The sequence below is a fragment of the Orcinus orca genome, chromosome 12 (assembly GCF_937001465.1).
Source record: "Orcinus orca chromosome 12, mOrcOrc1.1, whole genome shotgun sequence".
Lineage (NCBI taxonomy): Eukaryota > Metazoa > Chordata > Mammalia > Artiodactyla > Delphinidae > Orcinus > Orcinus orca.
This window is the reverse complement of record NC_064570.1, coordinates 31,014,927-31,038,989: the sequence shown is the minus strand read 5'-3', so window position 1 is coordinate 31,038,989 and position 24,063 is coordinate 31,014,927. Positions and strand designations below refer to the sequence as shown.

Genomic DNA, 24,063 nt, shown 5'->3' with positions numbered 1-24,063 from the left:
ATTTCTGATACAAGTCCAGTACCTTTAATTTGCATCACTCTGTATTAAAAAGTTATCATCCTAAACCACTTTTTCACGATCAGTTAAGCCAGAATTACCATTTGTACCAGCTAAGATTTGAAGATGTAGTTATACTGTTTTGAGGTCTGATATTCTTGATCTCGCGTGATTTACTCGGCACTGGCTAGGCCCTTCCGACGTGAACCTGGACCGTCTTGAGCTGCTTCATCATTCCTGAAAGCTGATCTCAGCACTTCATTGCACCTGGAAAAATCTCTCAAAAATTCATGTGTAAAATCCTCGCAGAGTGGTGTAGACTTATACTAAAGGCTTTTATGAGAGGGCCTGTGTGCTCTATTACACAGGATCCAGTAAACTTCCTCAGAATCTCCTTTAAATGCCCTTTTTTCCCTTGATGTTTCATGTCTTGAGTCACTACCCACATGTCTGCCCCTCTCCTTGTCTCCTCTTGAAAACACATTACCTGTACCTCTTCCTGCACGGCTCTCTGGCCGCTTCTCCTCACTCCTGGATCTTTTCCTCCAGGTACTTCCCTCATCTTTTCTCATGTATTGTAATTTATCCTTTTCTCAAATTCCTTTGCTATTTTGGGTATATGATCTTGAAAAGATTTTTTTAATCTTCTGTGTTTCAATTTATTTTAATGGAGACAGTACCAACATCTTACCTCACAGGATCGGCGGGAGGCTTCCGTGAACTAATATATGTAAAATGCTCACTCTAGTGCCTAGAGCCTAGTGACCACACAAGAAAGGGTAGTTACTGTTGTGGTCTCAGTGTTGTGTTTATTTTTATTATCAGGCACTGTGGCGAGATGGAGGGGTGGAAGAAATAGATGTTGCCCTCGGGGAGTTTACAATTTAGTTTTATCAATATAGAGGTAGAGGAAACGCTGACTCTGTAAGATCTTTGTGTACTATTGCTTTAGGAGCATTTTAATTATCAGGCTGTCAGTATTCTTTTGTTGGGTGTTGTGGAAGTGACATCTTCCCTTGGGAAGTCTTGTGTTAGGTGTTACTGCATAACTTCCTACCAGGAAAACACTGTTTCTCATTTTACTGTCCTCCAGGTTGCAAGGAATAGAGAAACGCTGAGGTTATTTTGGGTGATGTGGATTTATTGTAAAGATACATGAGAAGTCAGATCCCAGGATAGTATCTCATGATTTGCCCAATTGCATTCTGCAGATAATGGGAACATTGTTCAGGATGAAACAGCTTCTTTAGTATCAGAACAGCCTGCTGTGCTCATGACTCAGTTGTTTCTTATCTCTGCTGTCTCTTTAGGGCTCTGCTTCTGTTGCCAGCCCCCTCTCTCTTCCTTTTCTCTCTAATTCTGCTGCCTCTGGGCTTCTACGTGGGCCCTTTTCTCTGGGGATTGCTTGGTTTGCTAGTCCATATTCAAACTATTTTCCAGTGCACTCACATTTAGAAGTTGACTAGAGTTGTCTCCAACTGGAAATGGAGGAGGGAAAAGCCACCATTCCTCTTCTTTGTTCTCATTAGGTTGAGAGGGGAAGGCTGATGAGGGACCAGGGATTTTGCTTAGGTGCGGACTGTACAGTTTTTCTAACATACGCATTTAGACTTGTTTGCAGCTCTCTCTCCATGGTGATGCCCCTCCTCACATGTCTGGGGAAATGACAGTTGTCATTCCTGTTGAAATTATTGCTGTCCTAAAAAATCTTAAAGGCCATGAAGAATGGGTTCTCAGACACATTCACTTGGGGACAAATAAATATTACTGCCAACAGAAATGGAATGTTGTCTGCCAGTTTGACCTTTCTGTGGCAAGAATAAAACTTTTATTTTTAGGAAAGATCATAATTATAGTGAGTCATACTATATATTCCAAGGATACATTTCTGAAAAGATACATGGCCATTAAGAATTTTTCCACGCAACCAGTGGCGCAGTCTGTAAAAGAAGGGTGTTGGGCTTGATGCTTTTTAAATGGACAAGCATTGTGTGATTTTTTTTTTTTTAACTTAAACGTCCTATTAAACTTTCCAAGTCATTTCTCCAGGATATTTGAGAATAGTTAGACAATTAAGCATTGTTTGGCTGAAGGATCTTGACATCATTCTCATTTCATATGTTGCTTATTTTTCTTCTCGATTTCAGTGTTACCATAAGGAAATTTTGCTTACCTAATCTCTGTTTTGTCTGTGTGTGATTAGATTACAAAAGAAATTAAGATCCTGCAAAATGCAATAATGCAACAAGATCAGCGACTGGCCAAAGCAATGAACAGAGATGGTTCCTTTCATATTACCCTGCTAGTGATGCAGTTATTAAATGAAGATGAAATAAACATGTGAGTAATACATCTTTCTGGAATATTGTTTTCCAAGTTATTACTGTAATGTGAGTAGTCATAGCAGAACCAAAAGAGGCATTGAAATTCTAAAGAAGGATTCTTTTTTTTTTAGAAGTATTCTTTTATAATTTGTCCCAGTTAATAAGCCAATGTACGGAATTAGCCATATAAATATCCTTCCCGATCTACACTTTCTTGGGGGGCTGTGCTGCTGCGTGGTGTACAAGATCCTAGCTCCCTGACGGGGATCGAACCTGTGCCCCCTGCGTGGAAGAGCAGAGCCCTAACCACTGGGCCACCAGGGAATTCCCCTTAATCTACTTTTAAACTGTTACTGTTATCAGACGCATTGGTTATGCAGTTATTTTATCTGTGTTAACTATGCAAGCACTCTGGAGTCTGACCATTTAGGTTAGGATTCCAGGTAACGGTTCTGGAACCGTGGCCCAACCATGTCTTAACAGCTGCCCGATTTTGGGCAAATCATTTACTTTTTAAATAAATGGAGAAAATGATAGTACTAATACATGTAAGAACTCTTAGTATAGGGCCTGGCACATAGCAGGCACTTAATATTATTAGCTATTAGAGCTGTCATTTCCTAGAGTAACGGACAATTTCAGTTTTACTTCCTTCATTCTTAGAGTACCTGTACACCCTGAACCTCCAAACCCAGAGCTGTACCATAAAAGTTGAGTATTAGTCATTGATTGCTGCTTTCCAGCCTGGAGTGGAGAAACCTTGCTCTTCCTCAAATTCTCTGGGATACTCTGTCTGTCGGTATGAGCACCCCTTGCCCTGTTTAGCCCTCTGGATTAAGCTTAAGCATAAGCTCTTTGGAAAGTCAAAACCAGAATTACAGGTTACTTCTGTTTTCTCCCCTGACATAGTCTCCTGAGGGAATGAAGAGCAAGGCTTGGATTGGGAAGGGGGCGACGAAAAGGAAAAATAGAAGGGAGAAAACAATAAATTAGTAACTCAAAATATACAGTCAAATTATGATTCGGGTAGTGATGTCTTTTTAAATAGTTAGAACTGCATGTCTTTAAGGATCAGTCTTCTGATCTCTCTCAACATGATCTACCCAAGAGCAGGTCTTGAGCACGCTGCAGTGACAGAGAGGACCAGAAGATTTTACTTAACTCATTTTCACTGTTCACTTTGCCAATCAGAAGAAAAAAGAAATACTCTGATGCTCTTAAAAGAAAAGCCAGAGAAGATGTGACACAAGATGAAAGCCTGAGAGAAAATGAGTGGTCCCCTGTGTGTTAGAATGGTGGACTAGTCAGGGTTCCCCAGAGAAACAGAACCAATAGGATGGATATCCATTTGGATATCCAGATATATGGATATATCTGTATCTACAGCTGTAGCTATATATAGAGAGATTTCTTTTAAGGAATTAGCTCACATGACCGTGGGGGCTAAAGTCCACACTCTGCAAGGCAGCCTGGCAAGCGGCAGACCCAGGCGAGGGTTGACAGTATAGGCTCGAGCCCAAAGGCGGCCTGGAGGAAGAATTCCTTCTTCCTTGGGGGGCCTCAGTCTTTTCTCGTAAGGCCTGCAACTGACTGGATGAAGCCCATCCACATTCTGGGAGATGATCTGCTTTACTCAGGGTCTACTGATTTAAATGTTCATCACATCTAAAAGAACTCCTTCACAACAACATCTAGACTGGCATTTGACCAAACACTAGGTATCATGGCCTCACTTGACGAACAAAATTAACCAACACAAATGGGCAGGAGCAGGAGCAAATACTGAGCTGGTCTCACGGATGGCAAGTAAGAGATGCTGAACCAGTGATTAATTCAGAAGAACTGCATGTGGTCAGTGAAACCACAGCCAGCTGGGAGGAGGGTTGTCGTCCAGGATGGGAAGGGAATCTAGAGGCCTTCTGGTGCCGAGCGGAGTGAGCAAATCAGAGGAAGAGGCACGAAGCCAGACACATCCTGGCTCCCCTTTTGGGGTTGACTGTTCCAGCCAGTGTTGGAGCAGAGAACTGGGAGTGATAGAGACACTCACCTTGGTTTGGGGTTCTCAGGGTGTAGCTCGGAAAAGCTCAGCTCCTTAGAGAAGTTCCTGTTGAGTAATGCTGAAAGAATGTGCTGCCGAGTCGAGGGAGATTTCTAACACCTGCACCTGAGGTGGTTCCTTCAATTCCCCATTGCCTATCAAGGTATATAGATGGATCCAGAAATTTCTTTGTGCCCTGGTGGGTAGACTTGGAAGGTCAGAGAGAATTGGTGGATCAGAAGGCACAGGATGGGGGACAGTGACACTGCTGAACATCCGTGTTTCTTTCTTTTTTTTTTTTTTGGACAGTACGTGGGACTCTCACTGCTGTGGCCTCTCCCGTTGCGGAGCACAGGCTCCGGACGCGCAGGCTCAGCGGCCATGGCTCACGGGCCCAGCCGCTCTGCGGCATGTGGGATCCTCCCGGACCGGGGCACGAGCCTGTGTCCCCTGCATCGGCAGGTGGACTCTCAACCACTGCAGCACCAGGGAAGCCCTATCCATGTTTCTTGATCAGAGACCCCAGCAGGGATCTTGTGCTCCAGCAGCACATGCCAGTGCAATGCCCAGAAAGGACAGGTGGGCTTTCACGGACACGAGTGTAGGGCACCCAGGGATATGACCAGACCAGTCGCCCTGAAATAGGAATCTCTTAGGACCCAAACAGCAAGCAGATCAAAGAGCTTTTTCAGTCCTCTTATAAGAGTATGCTGGATTCCCTGGAAAGGGGAAGGGGAGAGGGAAGGGAAAAACAATCCTGAAAGGACGTTTGAATTAACTGAATAATTGTACCCCAAAGAGACCTTTTTAAACCAGAGAAGACTGTTCCCATTGATTGGTAAGTTTAGGGTTTGTCTCTCTTATCGGAAATGGGTCTTGGCTATGACATGTATATATATTGCAGTCTCTGCTCCTCAGCCACGATTCCCCAAACAAATGTTATTTTGTTTTATTTCCTTAAGTGTTCTGAGTCGGGCAGCACAGAAATGTCACCTTTTTTATACATTGGAGGAAACTGGCAGTCCTAGGAATTAAGCGAATGCGGGTCAGTAGACAAGCCAGAACTAATCAGTTTTCTATTATTATTCCATAGAGTGTGATTGTGAAAGATGCAGAGGTAGAGGGAGAGGAGTGGGACGGGGACAGGAGGGAGAAGACGAGCACAAGTGCATGAAGGGCGGGAGAGATTAGTCTGCTGGAAGTACAGACGGCCTCCTGTGTCTCAGTAGCCTCTACTGATGGACACGTAACTGACTAGAAATACTGTTAAGTGGTGTGCAGTCGGGTTGGGGTGAGGGGGTGGGTATGTTCTCAATGTATTATAATGTTTACATTTCTCAGTGGAGGTGGGACTCCCTTCTCTAGGAGACTTTTTTTTTTAACGTCTTTTTTGGAGTATAATTGCTTTACAATGTTGTGTGTGTTTCTGCTGTATAACAAAGTGAATCAGCTATATGTATACATATATCCCCATATCCCCTCCCTCATGCACCTCCCTCCCACCCTCCCTATCCCACCCCTCTAGGTGGTCACAAAGCACTGAGCTGATCTCCCTGTGCGATGCAGCTGCTTCCGACTGGTTATCTATTTTACATTTGGTAGTGTATATATGTCCATGCTACTCTCTCACTTTGTCCCAGCTTACCCTTCCCCTTCCCCGTGTCCTCAAGTTCATTCTGTATGTCTGTGTCTTTATTCCTGTCCTGCCCCTAGGTTCATCAGAACCATTTTTTTTTTAGGTTCCACATATATATGTTAGTATACGGTAATTGTTTTGCTCTTTCTGACTTCACTCTGTATGACAGTCTCTAGGTCCATCCACCTCACTACAAATAACTCAATTTCATTTCTTTTTTATGGCTGAGCAATATTCCATTGCCTATGTGTGCCACATGTTCTTTATCCATTCATCTGTTGATGGGCACGTAGATTGCTTCCATGTCCTGGCTATTGTAAATAGTGCTGCAGTGAACATTGTGGTGCACGCTTCTTTTTGAATTATGGTTTTCTCAGGGTATATGCTCAGTAGTGGGATTGCTGGGTTATATGGTAGTTCTATTTTTAGTTTTTAAAGGAACCCCCATACTGTTCTCTATAGTGGCTGTATCAATTTACATTCCCACCAACAGTGCAAGAGGGTTCCCTTTTCTCCACACCCTCTCCAGCATTTATTGTTAGTAGATTTTTTGATGATGGCCATTCTGACCGGTGTGAGGTGATACCTCATTGTGGTTTTTGATTTGCATTTCTCTAATGATTAATGATGTTGAACATCCTTTCGTGTGTTTGTTGGCAATCTGTATATCTTCTTTGGAGAAATGTCTGTTTAGGTCTTCTGCCCATTTTTGGATTGGGTTGTTTGATTTTTTGATATTGAGCTGCATGAACTGCTTGCATATTTTGGAGATTAATCCTTTGTCAGTTGCTTTGTTTGCAAATATTTTCTCCCATTCTGAGGGTTGTCTTTTCATCTTGTTTATGGTTTCCTTTGCTGCACAAAAGCTTTTGTTTCATTAGGTCCCATTTGTTTATTTTTGTTTTTATTTCCATTTCTCTAGGAGGTGGGTCAGAAGGGATCTTGCTGTGATGTATGTCATAGAGTGTTCTGCCTATGTTTTCCTTTAAGAGTTTGGTAGTGTCTGGCCTTACATTTATGTCTTTAATCCATTTTGAGTTTATTTTTGTGTATTGTGTTAGGAAGTGTTCTAATTTCATTCTTTGACCTGTAGCTGTCCAGTTTTCCCAGCACCACTTATTGAAGAGGCTGTCTTTTCTCCATTGTATATTCTTGCCTCCTTTATCAAAGATAAGGTGACCATATGTGCATGGGTTTATCTCTGGGCTTTCTGTCCTGTTCCATTGATCTATAATTCTGTTTCTGTGCCAGTACCATACTATCTTGATTAGTGTAGCTTTGTAGTATGGTCTGAAGTCACGGAGCCTAATTCCTCCAGCTCCATTTTATTGGCATATAGTTGCTTGTAGTAATCTCTCATGATCCTTTGTAGTTTTGCAGTGTCAGTTGTTACTTCTCCTTTTTCATTTCCTATTCTGTGATTTGAGTCTTCTCCCTTTTTCCTTGATGAGTCTGGCTGATGGTTTATCAATTTTGTTTATCCTCTCAAAGAACCAGCATTTAGTTTTATTTATCTTTGCTATTGTTTCCTTCATTTCTTTTTCATTTATATCTGATCTGATTTTTGTGATTTCTTTCCTTCTGCTAACTTTGGGTTTCTTTTTTTGTTGTTGTTCTTCTTTCTGTAATTGTTTTAGGTGTAAGGTTAGGTTGTTTATTTGAGATTTTTCTTGTTCTTGAGGTAGGATTGTATTGCTATAAACTTCCCTCTTAGAACTGCTTTTGCTGCATCCCATAGGTTTTGGATCATTGTGTTTTCACTGTCATTTGTTTATAGGAATTTTTTGATTTCTTCTGTGATCTCTTGGTTATTTAGTAGTGTATTGTTTAGCCTCCATGTGTTTGTATTTTTTATAGACTTTTTCCTGTAATTGATACCTAGTCTCATAGCCTCGTGGTCGGAAAAGATACTTGATAAGATTTCAGTTTTCTTAAATTTACCAAGGCTTGATTTGTGACCCAAGATACGATCTATGCTGGAGAAGGTTCCATGAGCACTTAAGAATAAAGTGTATTCTGTTGTTTTGGGATGGAATGTCCTATAAATATCATTTAAGTCCATCTTGTTTAATGTGCCATTTAAAGCTTTTGTTTCCTAATTTATTTTTCATTTTGGATGATCTGTCTGTTGGTGAAGGTGGGGTGTTAAAGTCCCCTACTTTTATTGTGTTACTGTCAATTTCCCCTTTTATGGGTATTAGCATTTGCCTTATGTATTTAGGTGCTCCTATGTTGGGTGCATAAATATTTACAGTTGTTGTATCTTCTTCTTGGATTGATTCCTTGATCATTATGTAGTGTCCTTCTCTGTCTCTTGTAATAGTGTTTATTTTAAAGTCTGTTTTGTCTGATATGCGAATTGCTACTCCAGCTTTCTTTTGATTTCCATTGGCATGGAATATCTTTTTCCATCCCCTCATTTTCACTCTGTATGTGTCCCTAGGTCTGAAGTGGGTCTCTTGGGGACAGCATATATACAGGTCTTGTTTTTGTATCCATTCAGCCAATCTGTGTCTTTTGGTTGGAACATTTAATCCATTTACATTTAAGGTAGTTATCAATATGTATGTTCCTATTACCATTTTCTAATTGTTTTGGGTTTGTTTTTGTAGGTCTTTCCTTCTCTTGTGTTTCGTGCCTAGAGAAGTTCCTTTACCATTTGTTGTAAAGCTGGTTTGGTGGTGCTGAATTCTCTTAGCTTTTGCTTGTCTGTAAAGCTTTTGATTTCTCCATTGAATCTCAATGAGATCCTTGCTGAGTAGAGTAATCTTGGTTGTAGGTTTTTCCCTTTCATCACTTTAAATATGTCCTGCCACTCCCTTCTGGCTTGCAGTGTTTCTGCTGAAAGATCAGCTGTTAAACTTATGGGGATTCCCTTGTATGTTATTTGTTGCTTTTCCCTTGCCGCTTTTAATTTTTTTTTTTTTTTTTTGCTGTACGTGGGCCTCTCACTGTTGTGGCCTCTCTTGTTGTGGAGCACAGGCTCCGGACGCGCAGGCTCAGCAGCCATGGCTCACGGGCCCAGCCACTCCGTGGCATGTGGGATCTTCCCAGACCGGGGCACGAACCCGTGTCCCTTGCATCAGCAGGCAGACTCTCAACCACTGTGCCACCAGGGAAGCCCTTAATATTTTTTCTTTGTATTTAATTTTTGATAGTTTGATTATTATGTGTCTTGGCATGTTTCTTCTTGGATTTATCCTGTATGGGACTCTCTGTGCTTCCTGGACTTGATTGACTATTTCCTTTCCCATGTTAGGGAAGTTTGCAACTGTAATCTCTTCATATATTTTCTCAGACCCTTTCTTTTTCTCTTTTTCGAGACCCCTATAATTCAAATGTTGGTGCATTTAATATTGTCCCCGAGGTGTCTGAGATTGTCCTCAATTCTTTTCATTCAGTTTTCTTTATTCTGCTCTGCAGTAGCTATTTCCACTATTTTATCTTCCAGGTCACTTATCTGTTCTTCTGCTTCAGTTATTCTGCTATTGATTCCTTTTAGAGAACTTTTAATTTCATTTATTGTGTTGTTCATCATTGTTTGTTTGCTCTTTAGTTTTCTAGATCCTTGTTAAACGTTTCCTGTATTTTCTCCATTCTATTTCCAAGATTTTGTATCATCTTTACTATCGTTATTCTGAATTCTTTTTCAGGTAGACTGCCTATTTCCTCTTCATTTGTTTGGTCTGGTGGGTTTTTACCTTGCTCCTTCACCTGCTGCATATTTCTCTGTCTTCCCATTTTGCTTAACTTACTGTGTTTGGGGTCTCCTTTTCGCAGGCTGCAGGTTCGTAGTTCCTGTTGTTTTTGGTGTCTGCCCCCAGTGGGTGAGGCTTGTTTAGTGGCTTGTGTAGGCTTCCTGTTGGAGGGGACTGGTGCCTGTGTTATAGTGGGTGGGGCTGGATATTGTCTTTCTGGTGGGCGTGGCCACATCTGGTGGTGTGTTTGGGGGTATCTGTAAAGTTAGTATGATTGTAGGCAGCCTCTCTGCTAATGGGTGGGGTTGGGTTCCTGTCTTGCTGGTTGTTTGGCCTGGGGTGTCCGGCACTGGAGTTTGCTGGCTGTTGGGTGGAGCTGGGTCTTAGTGTTGAGATGGAGATCTCTGGGAGAGCTCTCGCTGAGTGATATTACATGGAGCCGGGAGGTCTCTGGTGGACCAATGTCCTGAACTCGGCTCTTCCACCTCGGAGGCTCGGGCCTGACACCAGCCCGGAGTACCAAGACCCTGTCAGCCACATGGCTCAGAAGAAAAGTGAGAATGAAAGAGAGAGAGAGAGATAGAGGGAGGGAGGGAGGAAGGAAGGAAGGGAGGAAGGGAGGAAAGAAAGAAAGATTATTAAAAAAAATAATAATAATAGTAAAAAGAAAAAGAGAGCAACCAATCCAGTAAAGAAATCCACCAATGATAACAAGCGCTAAACACTAAACTAAGATAAACATAAAAATTAGAAATAAAACTGTCGCAGACAGACAACGCCATGTCTACAGTTGCTCCCAACATCCAACTCCTCAGTTTTGGGATGATTCATTGTCTACTCAGGTATTCCACAGATACAGGATACATCAAATTGTTTGTGGAGATTTAATCCACTGCTCCTGAGGCTGCTGGGAGAGCTTTCCCTTTCTCTTCTTTGTTCGCACAGCTTCTGGGGTTCAGCTTTGGATTTGGACCTGCCTCTGCATGTAGGTAGCCCTCAGGTATCTGTTCCCACCCATACAGCATGGGGTTAAAGCAGTGGCTGACTGGGGCTCTAGCTCATTCAGGCCAGGGGGAGGGAGGGGTACAGTATTTATAATTGGAATGCGGGGCGAGCCTGTGGCAGTAGAGGCCATCGTGACGTTGCAACAGCCTGAGGCACACCATTTGTTCTCCCGGGGAAGTTGTCCCTGGTCTACGGGACCCTGGCAGTGGCGGGCCGCACAGGCTCCCAGTGGGGAGTGGAGAGTGACCTGTGCTTGCACACAGGATTTTTGGTGGCTGCAGCAGCAGCATTAACGTTTCATGCCCGTCTCTGGTGTCCGGCTTGTGCTTGTCTCTGGACCTCGTTTAGGTGGTGCTCTGCCTTCTGTGGGCAGATGGGGAAGGAATCCCCTCTCCTCACGCAGCCCGAAACAATGTTCTCTTGCCTCTTTGGCAGCTCCAGACTTTCCCAGACTCCCTCCCGGGTAGCTGTGGCGCACTAGCCCCCTTCAGGCTGTGTTCACGCAGCCAACCCCAGTCCTCTCCCTGGGATCCGACCTCCGAAGCCCGAGCCTCAGCTCCCAGCCCCCGCCCGCCCCGGCAGGTGAGCAGACAAGCCTCTCAGGCTGGTGAGTGCTGGTCGGCACCAATCCTCTGTGCAGGAATCTCTCCGCTTTGCCCTCCACACCCCTGTTGCTGCGCTCTCCTCTGTGGCTCTGAAGCTTCCCCCCTCTGCCACCCGCAGTCTCCGCCCGCGAAGGGGCTTCCTAGTGTGTGGAAACTTTTCCTCCTTCACGGCTCCCTCCCAGAGGTGCAGGTCCTGTCCCTATTCTTTTGTCTCTGTTTTTTCTTTTGCCCTACCCAGGTACGTGGGGATTTTCTTGCCTTTTGGGAGGTCTGAGGTCTTCTGCCAGAGTTCAGTAGGTGTTCTGTAGGAGTTGTTCCACATGTAGATGTATTTCTGGTGTATTTGTGGGGAGGAAGGTGATCTCCACGTCTTACTCCTCTGCCATCTTGAAGGTTCCTCTAGGAGACTTTTAGAAATATTTTGGGGGGTATTTTTGGTTGTCACAATTACTGAGGAGTGCCGTGGGCATTTATGGGCAGGTCTCAGTGTTACTAAATCACCTGCAGTACATGGGACAGTCCTGAACTAGGAAGCATTGTGTTGCCCTTAATTGTGGCATCGCTTGTTAAAGAGTTACAGTACAGAGCATAGTGACAGTCTGAGTCATTCAGCCCCATGTTTTACAATGTCTGTTTGCAAATTTCAGTTTTGTGTAAAAAATTAAATATTTAGCAAGTCTACTTTGTGTTTGAAGGATTAAAGGGACATTCTTATGCTACTATATGATACTGGGAGTCACAGCTCTACTGGGAGTCACAGCTCTACTGGAAAATGATGACCAGATATTTGCAATTTAGCAATTATTCTTGACTAAGTTGTAATGAAAGATCTAAGTAATAGTTGAAGTTTGCTGTATAGACAAGATAGTATTTTACAGTTCGACCGACATTAATTTCCAACCATGTGTTAGGTACTGAGCTAAGTGCTTTGGCGAAAATAAAGATGAACCATGAATGGATCTTGTACTCATGGATTATACCAGGTAGTTGACTAGGTCATACGGACCCAAGTAGCTATAATAGATAAATGTAAAAAGTGGTATGTTTCAGTTGGTGTAAAGTATTAATGGAATTGCAAAGGAGAGAAGATTTGCTTCTGGTTTGGGGAACCAGGGGTGTTTGTGGCAGAAGTATTGACTTTTAGGTGATGATGAGATTCAAGGTGTGGCTTCATTTTGGGTAGCTGTATAGTGAGAGTGAAACTGATTGGATTTCCTGGTAAGACATTGTTTATATGAAGGATTTTCTAAGTCCCTAATTTTTAAATTTTACCTTTCATCCTGTACAGTATAATATGCTAGAGACACATATTGTTGGTTTCTTGTTCTGTATTCTTACTTTTCGAAGTCTAGTATCATATTTTAGGTGTTTAATAAAGTATTGATCAATGGATTGGATATGGAGTGTGCAGAAACTTTTTTTAATAATGAATTTCTTCAGGTAGGTATCGCCCTTTGTGTCCTCACAGTGCAGAAGAAAGAATAGAAATATGTTAGCCCAGATGCTGATTTGCAAAGACGCTGCCCTATTTTAGTTTTAAGTACAACCTTTGGGCCTGAACTCTAGTTTCAGAATTGTTTCCTACGTTCCTGTACTCTATTCATTTTACCATAAAGAAGTCTTTCCATAAACCGTTCTTGAAAAGATACTCTATTTAAAAGAATTTGAAAGTTAGTGCTATTTATCAATAGGCACTATGACTCCTTTCACTCTGTGACCAATGAAATCTCATTAGGACAAATTTATGGATTTATGATACTGAAGAACTGAAGAACTGGACTGAATTTAGATCGTCTATATTTCTTCAAAGAAAAATGGGGTATAGAATTCACTGTCTCTGAAAAATCCTGACCTTTAGGGTGGCCTACTTTCATGTAGAGTTACATTTAAAATGAGTGTATTGAATTCCCCTCATTTACGGTAGATGAGCCGGAAGTGGCTGATCTGTTTTCACATGCTTTAAGTCAGTGTGTGGTGAAGGACAGTATTATAGCAGAAGTGTGTCTTTTTGGATGAACATAAATACAGGTAGGCAAGATTGGATTTTGGATGTGGATTTGGAGGTACAACGAGAAATGCTGACATTTCTAAAGCTATTTTGAAGTATTATGTACTGTTTTGACAGAGAAACAATACTCAGCATGGGAGCTATGGATGAAAATCAGTTAAAACTTTTATACGAATACTAATTTAGAAATATGAACGATCTAGAAAAATTCCTAAATTTCTTTTCACACATTTGACATAATTACTACTGGCGAACAAATTGCTGATCAAGATAATTTAAATTAATGGTGGTTCACCAGAAGGGTGTTTTAAACCCCTCTCCATAATGTAATGATGTCCTTATTTCTTTTTTGAGTAATTGCTGCCCTCTAGTGAGATTTTATTTTTTTTCTCATAATAAAGTACCTATACCAAACTCCTCTTACTATGGAAATAATTGATCTTAATTTTCAAAATATTCCAAACTTTATAATGTCTAATTCACTAATATAGTAAGCATTTATTTTTAGAAAGAAAAATAATGCATTTGAAACACAGAATAGCCCTTAGAGGCTATTTAGCCCATAGAGGCTAAACAGATACAGCAAACTTATGTAGCTGTAGTTGGTGAATATAAATTGCACTTTGGTTGAACCCAAGTATAATAAATTATCTTATTGTGGAGACTATTATATTTTAAAGAGATAACGTATTTTAAATTTTAGTAGAGTGCCTCACAAATAGTAAATACTATATAAGTATTAGTACTTTTAACAAGAATCTAGAACTTTCACATAATCTAATATAATGTTTTGGAGGTATTAGGTTTTTCTGCAATATACGGTCAGTAATATTCTTTTTTAGTTGTCCATGCAGTATTTCCTTGGTTAAAAACCTTTTGGTGAACTATATCTTCTTTTGTGTCTTTAATATAAAATAAATTATAATTAGGTAAAGATTAATTCACTTCTACAGATTTTGTTAAAAATTAATATTAGTTTTATTTTGATCATATTGATTAGATTTTGAAGGTATTTTGAGCATTAAAGTAATTAGTACAAGTATAAAAAGTTATCTTTCTAAAACTGTTTCTCATTTGGTTTTGTATATTTTATTACTTAATATGTTACTGAAAAATATTTTATTTCTTACCAGTGGTATTGATGCTCTTTTGGAATTAAAACCATTTGTGGAAGAAATCCTCCAAGGAAAAACTTTGACTTTGCCCTTTGAAGGGGTTGACACTTTTGGAAATCAGGTTGGATTTGTGAAGCTGGCAGAAGGAGATCACATAAACCCACTTTTGGAGATAGCAGGTAAAACAAAGTGATATACTTACATGAAATCTCATCTGTTGAAGAAGCAATTTTTTTCTCCCAATTCTTATAATAGAGATTTGACATCTTATAATTTTGGGGAGCCAGTGTAACCTCACTTTATAAGTGAGCTGCTTCAGCATTTGTTTGTATAGGGAAGTAGCCAAATAAAGGGTGGGAAAAGTTATCTTGATTCTTTGACCTGAGGAATATGTTGATTCTGGAAGATGATGGACTGGATCAGGTATTTGTTAGGACTGTCCTAATCATAAGTGTGAAGGATCCAACGCTTATCATGACATTTGACGTGTAGTTGGCATTTAGTAAGTATTGAGTGAATTAATAAGAATCACCAGTTGCCTATTTGGAGGCTTGTGGGCATTGTCAGCTCCATTCCGGAGAATCAGTAGATGAATCAGCAGCATTTTTCTCCATGCTACCTTTTTACCTTCCTGTTTAGGTACTGCTCTATGAGCAGAAAGTCCATTGGTGGTGGTAGAAGGTCTCGCATCCATTGGAGAACACATTGCTTTGTGCAGCACAATTGAAAATGTCAGGGAAATAGAAGCAGGAAATTATAAAACCTGGTTGAGTGCTTTTTAAAGATGATCCAGAGATCATAATTTGGGTGTCAGTAAAACAATTGTTAATGAAACAATTTTTATTTTCATTTCCTCTCCTATTGTGCCAGGTCATTTCATGTCATCTCCTTTCAGATTCAATAATCCTTGATTCATAACACACTCTCATCATTGCTCCATGCTGGGTTTATTTTTATCTATCTGTTTATCTGTCTTAAAATAATATCATAATCATCTGGGAATCCACCACCCAAAACAAAAGCTAGGACCTTGGTAGTAAACTAACCATGTTGTCCTTTTCATTAATCTATCCTTTGGCCTTCCTTCATTTAAGCTAACCATCATCCTGAGGTCAGGGTTTATTTCCTTGTATTCTTCCCAAGTATATGTAGTTTTAATTGGTTTTAATCTTATAAAAAGGATATCATATTGTATGAGATCTTTTGAGACATACTTTTTAAAAAACTTAATATATTGTCTTTATGCAGTTTTTAGTTGCCCATTCAAAAGTGCACCTCTTTAGGGGTGAGGGAGGCATGAGGATCAGATTTCATTTCATTGTTGGTTAAGTTTTTCTTTTGTGGAGCAAAGTGTGTATAAACAACAAACAAGCAAGCAATTAAACAATAGTCATGAGTCAGGTAGGATTTAAAATCATTAGTTGGCCAAGGAGAAGGCAACTCCAACAGTTTTGATGGCAAAGCATTTGGGAACCCATGCCTTCAGTTAACAGACTTAATCTGTTCATCCTGAACTGCTCTGGAGAGAATGCTAGATTCAGGTCTTTCCTTTTGTAATATAAATATGTCTGAGCTCAAGAAACATTTCTAATTAGTCATTCATTCATTGTTCTTTTAAATAATTCAATGGGTGCTTGCAACATTGAGAATTCCATCCATTCTTAGCAATATTCTCACAAAGGCAGTTTCCAGTATTGATGAAAGAGCCATTGTGTGGTGAGGAATGTGAAATCTCACCAGCTTTAGCGTGACTCTGAGCTCAAGGGTGTTGGTTTGTCATTTTAGAAAAGGCCACTGCCCCTGTAATTACTTTCTAGATGCCAGAGACTGTTTCTTAAAAATACATATACTTTTCTAAATGTTTAAACAAAACATTACAAGAAACGGAAAATAGAATGGCACTCTGTCTACTCATATAATCACTTGCTTTTAATTTTGTGTGTATATTGTTGTTTTGGATTATGTTTTTTATTTTTTAATTTTTTTTAGCTGCGTCCTGCAGCATGCGGGGTCTTAGTTCCCCACCAGGGATCGAACCCGTGCCCCCTGCAGTGGAAGCACGGAGTCCTAACCACTGGACCGCCAGGGAATTCCCTGGATTATAGTTTTTATGCAATTTTATAAGAAATCTAAATATTTGAGTATGTATATGGAAAATTTCAGTGAAGTTTAGTTGAGCCTCAATTTGTGTAGAGTTCAGATGGTCCAGATGTTCAATACATGGAATTTTTGTTAATATTTTACTTCATTAGATTTATTTTTAAAAGAATGCCTCAGGATTAGTATTGCTTTAGTCCAACAGGATCAGTAAAATAATGTCATTTGTTTTTGTGTCATATTTTATAAACTTTTTCAAATACATTACAACTTCCAGAAGAATATATTCCATTGACCAGGGTAATACATTTCTTAGATCATTGTTATAAACTATGTATATGTGTATGCTTATACAAGAATATTAAACTCTTATTTGTTCAACATAAAGGAGGCAGAGCTAGTTGACTTAATCGAAAGAAGGAAATTTTTTTTTTTAAGAAAAGGAATTTATTGTTTACATCACTGAAATAGTCCCCCGTAAGAACAATACATACCGTATTTATTTGAAAGAATCATATTCCTTTCAGATAGAAAACTGTATAAAGCAATACTGTCAACACAAAACAGTGGTCATATTACATATCTACAGGTATAAGCATTGCAAATAAATTTTTCTTTTTAATCTTATGGCTAGATATTTTCACTGCAACACAGTGTTTGCACTTAGAGAAGACAGAGCTGGAACAGGACAAAAACTTTTTGTTCATGCTTTTTAGGGCCGAACCAGTGATACGTCCCATTTCAAAATGTACTGCCTTTAACTGCTTTTAGGACAGTGGTTTTAGGCAGGAGTGCTTCTACTTGGCTAGCACAAAGAAACACACTCTTGTTCCTTAGTTTCATTCCTCATTCTCATGTTTTCTGTTTGTCACACTATGACATACCTATCAGAGCAGACATTTTCCAGTTTTGTTTAAAGAACACTGACACACATACACACCAAACTGCTCAGAATTTAGAGATGTTAAGTAGTGAAGTAATAAGAGAAATTGTGTTTATGACAAAGGAATAGCTAGTGGGAAGGAATAAGAAAAACTCTCAGTGGTTTTAAGCATACCAAACTAGGTTTCTTACTAAAAACTTTTCTTATTTTGGTTTTAAAAATAGTATTTTCAGATTGGGTTTGGGCTTAGATAAAAACACAGTGAGACAAAAACACAAGACATACTTGTTTCCAAAGTCACAAAATGACATTGTTAAGTATACGTTTATGTCCACTTTTTGTGTGTGTGTGTGTGTGGAAGAAAACTCAGTACTCTATGCTGGAGGAAATGTTTTTCAGGAGTTACAGTATATTCATACAGGGGGAAAAAGGTTTTTTTTTTTTTTTTTTTGCATATCGCTATGATCTTCAAAAAATATAAAATTAAATTTACAAAAAACTGGAAGACCAAGTATAAGCAGTCTGGTATTTACTGCAATGTCCAGCACTATCATAATGATCTTTAGCATAAAAGCGAAAAGAAATTCATGGATCTCAAGCATCTTCAGTAACTACCAGTATAGCTTGTAACTACTGTCCTTGCTTCTTTGAGAGATACCTTTCCCAATATTTGTGATTTAGGTCCAAAAAGTCATCTAACTTTGCTATTTCCTTGAGGTACTGGGTTAATTTTAAAAGTTCTTTGTCTTTATCTCGATTTAAGTGTGCTTTCATAAAAGGTCTTAGCTTTAGTCCATTCTGTGGGTTCATTAGAAAATTTCTTCCTATGTCATCAAACATGATGGGTTTTTTTGCTGTAAAACTCTGAAAACTTTCCCCATATAACACCAAGAGGCTTTACATCTATTAATCCTCTCCTTGGAGTATGCACTGTTATCATAGCAGCACTGTCCAACATGAAGATAATCTTGTAATTTGCATTTGTACTCACTCCCAGCTCTTTCATTTTAGCTTCAATCCACTTCAGATCAGATAACAATGTCATAATCCTCATATGCAGATGTTAGGAATTCATGAAGATATGGCCACATTAATTCTATCCCAGTATCTGCACAAGAGACTATGGTCAAATAATATATAATCAACACCTAGTACCAAAGGTTTTTTCCCTTTCCTGGGAGGATTCAAAATTTCCACTTTGTACTCTTTTACTCTGTGGGAAATTTTCAGTAGGTTTTCCTCCCTATTTTCTGCTTCAGCTACTTCATCTTCAATATCAGAGTCGTTAACAACATCATCATTGTCAAGAGGTGGACCTAAGGCATCTTCCAAGCTCTCCTCATGAGTTCCCATCATCATGATTTTAGTATTTGGTTTCAGTTTGAGAGCTCCAAGCTTAACATAATTTTCTGCAGGTTTGCCTTTAACTTTGAGTCCAGGTAACTTCTGACGTTTTGGTAACACTCCCGTAAGGGTCTTGAGAAATAGAGATCTAGCACAGTATCATCTTCTGAAAGTGCGGTCACTGAATATTCCTGTCTGCCCCATTTTACAATGATAGGAAGAGCCATCCTTGAAACATACGATGAGGCAGCTTGCATTCAGAAAAAGATACCTGGAGCGCGGCGGAACCGGCAGCAGCCCAGGAAAAATTTTTAAAGAACATAACTTTAATTATTAAAGTGTTGATAAAGAAGTTAAGTTTAAGTATATGTTATGAAGTGAAACTAACTTGAAAAATAGTTGAAAATTATAGTTCATGAATAGTCTGATTTACCTAATTTTCATAGAGTTTTTCAATTTTCAAGTTAAACAAATTCTTAAAATATTTCACAGTTGTTACGAAAAAAGGACTGAATTTTAGATAGTAATATTTGAACTCATTATTGAAAATTTACAGGGTAAAGAGTAATTTAGAATTAATGTGTAATATTGAAGAAAATTATTATGCATTTTGAACTAATAAAGTCTGAATTGATGAGTTAGTAACTGTTATTTTTGGTAGATGCCTGTGGGCTGAAGAGACCACGCCCATCTTTTTTTTCTTTAATAATTTTTATTGGGATATAGTTGATTTACAATGTTGTGTTAGTTTTAGGTGTACAGCAAAATGAATCTGATATACATATACATATATCCACTCTTTTTTAGGTTCGTTTCCCATATAGGCCATTACAGAGTATTGAGTAGAGTCTGTGCTATACAGTAGGTATTAGTTATCTGTTTTATACATAGTAGTGTGTATGTGTCAATCCTAGTCTTCCAGTTTATCCTTCCCCCACCCCGTAACTGTAAGTTTATTTTCTACATCTGTAACTCTATTTCTGTTTTGTAGATAAGTTCATTTGCAGCCTTTGTAAAGATTAGTTATCTATTTTATATATAGTAGTGTGTATATGTCAATCCCAATCTCCCAATTTATCCCTCCCCACCTCTTTCCCACTTGGTAACAATAAGTTTGTTTTCTAAATCTGTGACTCCATTTCTGTTTTGTAAGTAAGTTCATTTGTACCATTTTTTTAGATTCCACATATAGGTGATATCATATGGTATTTGTGTCTCTGTCTGACTTCACTCAGTATGACAATCTCTAGGTCCATGCATGTTGCTGTAAATGGAATTATTTCATCCTTTTTTATGACTGAATAATATTCCATTGTATAAATGTACCACATCTTCTTTTTTTTCTTGCGGTACGTGGGCCTCTCACTGTTGTGGCCTCTCCCGTTGCGGAGCACAGGCTCCGGACGTGCAGGCTTAGCGGCCGTGGCTCATGGGCCCAGCCGCTTCGTGGCATGTGGTATCTTCCTGGACTGGAGCACGAATCCGTGTCCCCTGCATCAGCAGGTGGACTCTCAACCACTGTGCCACCAGGGAAGCCCCCACATCTTCTTTATTCATTCCTCTGTCAGTGGACATTTAGGTTGCTTCCGTTTCCTGGCTATTGTACGGAAACACAAAAGACCACGAATAGCCAAAGCAATCTTGAGAAGGAAAAAAGGAGCTGGAGGAATCAGGCTCCCTGACTTCAGACTATGCTACAGAGCTACAGTAATCAAGACAGTATGGTACTGGCACAAAAACAGAAATATAGATCAATGGAACAGGATTGAAAGCCCAGAGATAAACCCACACACATATGGTCACCTTATCTTTGATAAAGGAGGCAAGAATATACAATGGAGAAAAGACAGTCTCTTCAATAAGTGCTGCTGGGAAAACTGGACAGCTACATATAAAAGAATGAAATTAGAACACTCCCTAACACCATACACAAAAATAAACTCAAAACGGATTAGAGACCTAAATGTAAGACTGGACACTATGAAACTCTTAGAGGAAAACATAGGAAGAACACTCTCTGACATAAATCACAGCAAGATCTTTTTCGATCCACCTCCTAGTGTAATGAAAATAGAAACAAAAAGAGACCACGCCCATTTTTGTGCACTGTGTACATGTAGGTTTATGGTGGTAGCCGCTTGAGGGAGCTGGTATACAGCAGCCAAGACTGTGTCTCAGCTTACTACCTTGACCTTGAGTGATCCTGTTTTTCCAGAATAAAAAGCACCTTCTGCTTGCCAAGCAGTACACAACAGCTCATAGAGCTAAGAAGGTATTGAAAATTAGGCATTTACATGTCATTTCTCCACATTTTACAGTGATGAAATTGCACTGGAAGCTTTTTGCATAGAAATGAATGTGATTTCATTCATTTTTTTGTGTGAAATGTAATTTTGTTAAGAAGTGTATTAGATTGAGAGATTGCTAAAAATTTAGCCTGCTGGGATTATAATAGTCCTGGCACATCTTTTTTTTTAAATGAGAAAAATGTGCTTGTTTAGCATGATAAAAGATTCCAAGTGCATTTATCTCATAAAAGGAAAAATGAAAGGTTTTCAGGGTGTTCATTTGAACATTACTCTTTCTCTTATTATGACCGTCATGTTCCCCAAAAGATGGAGAGTATATGCCCTGTGTTTCTGCTCCTTGTGGGGATTCTGTTCAGTTGCTGGTATCTTCGGGCCTTTTTCTAAGCTGTTCTGCTCTTGCACTTCTAACCACCACAGGCAGATGGGCATCCCAGCAGCCTGCTGACCCTTCCCCTTACTGGCTGGACTAAGCTGTCTTCAGAGACATCAGCACACCTTAGCCACACATCATTTAGAACTAAGCAAAGACAAACTTTTCTCCCCAGCCAGAATGTGAATCACAGCCCCGCTCCCTAGAGGGCCCTCTGAGCCTCTTGCTGCACGCCCTGCCTCTGTGCAGGCCCTCAGGCACAAATCCTCATACTACTTCTCCCCTCTCACCTCTCTTTTTACCCTTTCCATTGTCCCGTATAGGGACAAATTGTTTTTCCTTCTACCCTCCTAGATTCTCCCCCAGGGACCCTGTAGACTTAGACTGACAACAGATTAACAAGGGGAAAGCAAAGAGTTTAGTAATGTGTCCAGTACACATCACATGGGTGAAACCTCAATGAAGAGTAACTCACGGGGGTGGCTAGAATGTGGGCTCATGTAGCATCTTAACAGAAGAATAATAAATTTGTAGAGAAGTGACAAGACAAAGGAAAAGGGTTTTAAGCTTTCAGGGCGGGCAGACTGGGTGGGGGGGGGCCTCTAATGGAGTAAGGTTTGTGTGTATAGGTCCACCTTGGCCATACAAATTCCCCAGGAGAGGGGACTTTTGGCAGTCCTCATTTTTCACAAGTGTCTGCTTTTGGTCAGACAAGGGAAGCTCTGGGAAAGTTTCTTTTTGCATCTATTGATTCTCTTTGTCTCTAGCTCAAAATATGTCTTATGCCCAAGCGGCACATTTTGGGGTGGCATATTCCCTATATCTTTTATTTTACTTGATTTTCAATCAAACACTTAAATGGATTTACTTTATGCTGGATATTATTCTGATCATCTTACAAATGTTAACCCTTTCAATCTTAACAACTGTGTGAGACAGGGATGATTGTCATCACCACCGTTTTACAGTTGGGAATCTGAGGCAAAAGAGGCTAAATAATTTGTTAGTAAGTGGTAGAGCCAGGATGCAAATCCAGGCAGTCTGGCTCCATATTCTGTGTTCCTTTTTTTTTTTTTTAACATCTTTGTTGGAGTATAATTGCTTTAAAATGGTGTGCTAGTTTTTGCTGTATAAAAAAGTGAATCAGCTATACATATACATATATCCCCATATCTCCACCCTCTTGCATCTCCCTCCCACCCTCCCTATCCCACCCCTCTAGGTGGTCACAAAGCACCGAGCTGATCTCCCTGTGCTGTGAGGCTGCTTCCCACTAGCTATCTGTTTTACATTTGGTAGTGTATATATGTCCATGCCACTCTGTCACTTCATCCCAGCTTACCCTTCTCCCTTTCCCGTGTCCTCAGGTCCATTCTCTATGTCTGTGTCTTTTTTCCTGTCCTGCCCCTAAGTTCTTCAGAACCTTTTTTTTTTTTTTTTTTAGATTCCATATATATGTGTTAGCATACAGTATTTGTTTTTCCCTTTCTGACTTAATTCACTCTGTATGAGAGACTTGAGGTCCATCCACCTCACTACAAATAACTCAGTTTCGTTCCTCCTTATGGCTGAGCAATATTCCATTGTATATGTGTGCCACATCTTCTTTATTCATTCATCTGTCAGTGGAAACTTAGGTTGCTTCCATGTCCTGGCTATTGTAAATAGAGCTGCAATGAACATTGTGGTAAAAGACTCTTTGAATTATGGTTTTCTCAGGGTATATGCCCAGTAGTGGGATTGCTGGGTCTTATGGTAGTTCTATTTTTAGTTTCTTGAGCAACCTCCATACTGTTCTCCATAGTAGCTGTATCAATTTACATTCCCACTAACAGCGCAACAGGGTTCCCTTTTCTCCATACCCTCTCCAGCATTTATTGGTTGTAAATTTTTTGATGATGGCCATTCTGACCGGTGTGAGGTGATACCTCATTGTAGTTTTGTTTTTTTAATTAATTAATTAATTTTTGGCTGCATTGGGTCTTTATTGCTGCACACGGGCTTTTTCTAGTTGCAGTGAGCGGGGGCTACTCTTCGCTGCGGTGTGCGGGCTTCTCATTGTGGCAGCTTCTCTTATTGTGGAACACGGGCTCCAGGCGTGGCGCGCGGGCTTCGGTAGTTGTGGCATGCGGGCTCAGTAGCTGTGGCTCACGGGTTCTAGAGCGCAGGCTCAGTAACTGTGGCTCACAGGCTTAGTTGCTCCACGGCATGTGGGATCTTCCTGGACCAGGGCTTGAACCCATGACCTCTGCATTGGCAGGCGGATTCTTAACCACTGCGCCACCAGGAAATTCCTCATTGTAGTTTTGATTTGCATTTCTCTAATGATTAGTGACGTTGAGCATCCTTTCATGTGTTTGTTGGCAATCTGTAAATCTTCTTTGGAGAAATGTCTATTTAGATCTTCTGCCCATTTTTGGATTGGGTTCTTTGTTTTTTTGATATTGAGCTGCATGAGCTGCCTGTATATTTTGGAGATTAATCCTTTGTCAGCTGCTTCACTTGCAAATATTTTTTCCCATTCTGAGGGTTGTCTTTTTATCTTGTTTATGGTTTCCTGTGCTGTGCAAAAGCTTTGAAGTTTCATTAGGTCCCATTTGTTTATTTTTGTTTTTATTTCCATTTCTCTAGGAG

The 24,063-nt window shown here is 40.0% G+C and overlaps 1 protein-coding gene and 1 pseudogene across 5 annotated transcripts in view; one reads left to right on the top strand and one right to left on the bottom strand.

Annotated features, from left to right (window-relative positions):
* The window catches only part of AKAP7 (A-kinase anchoring protein 7), a 140,402-nt gene that overhangs the window by 21,200 nt on the left and 95,139 nt on the right, over positions 1-24,063 (top strand). For all 5 annotated transcript variants that reach the window (XR_007470722.1, XM_033407201.2, XM_004263827.3 and 2 more), the window contains exons 4-5: positions 2,201-2,337; positions 14,445-14,605. Coding sequence is in view for 4 of the 5 variants with exons in the window: in XM_033407201.2 (XP_033263092.1) it covers positions 2,201-2,337; positions 14,445-14,605 (298 nt within the window). In the remaining variant the exon portion in view is untranslated. The remainder of the gene's footprint in view (positions 1-2,200; positions 2,338-14,444; positions 14,606-24,063) is intronic.
* Positions 17,556-19,111, bottom strand: LOC101288449 (ubiquitin-like domain-containing CTD phosphatase 1; annotated as a pseudogene).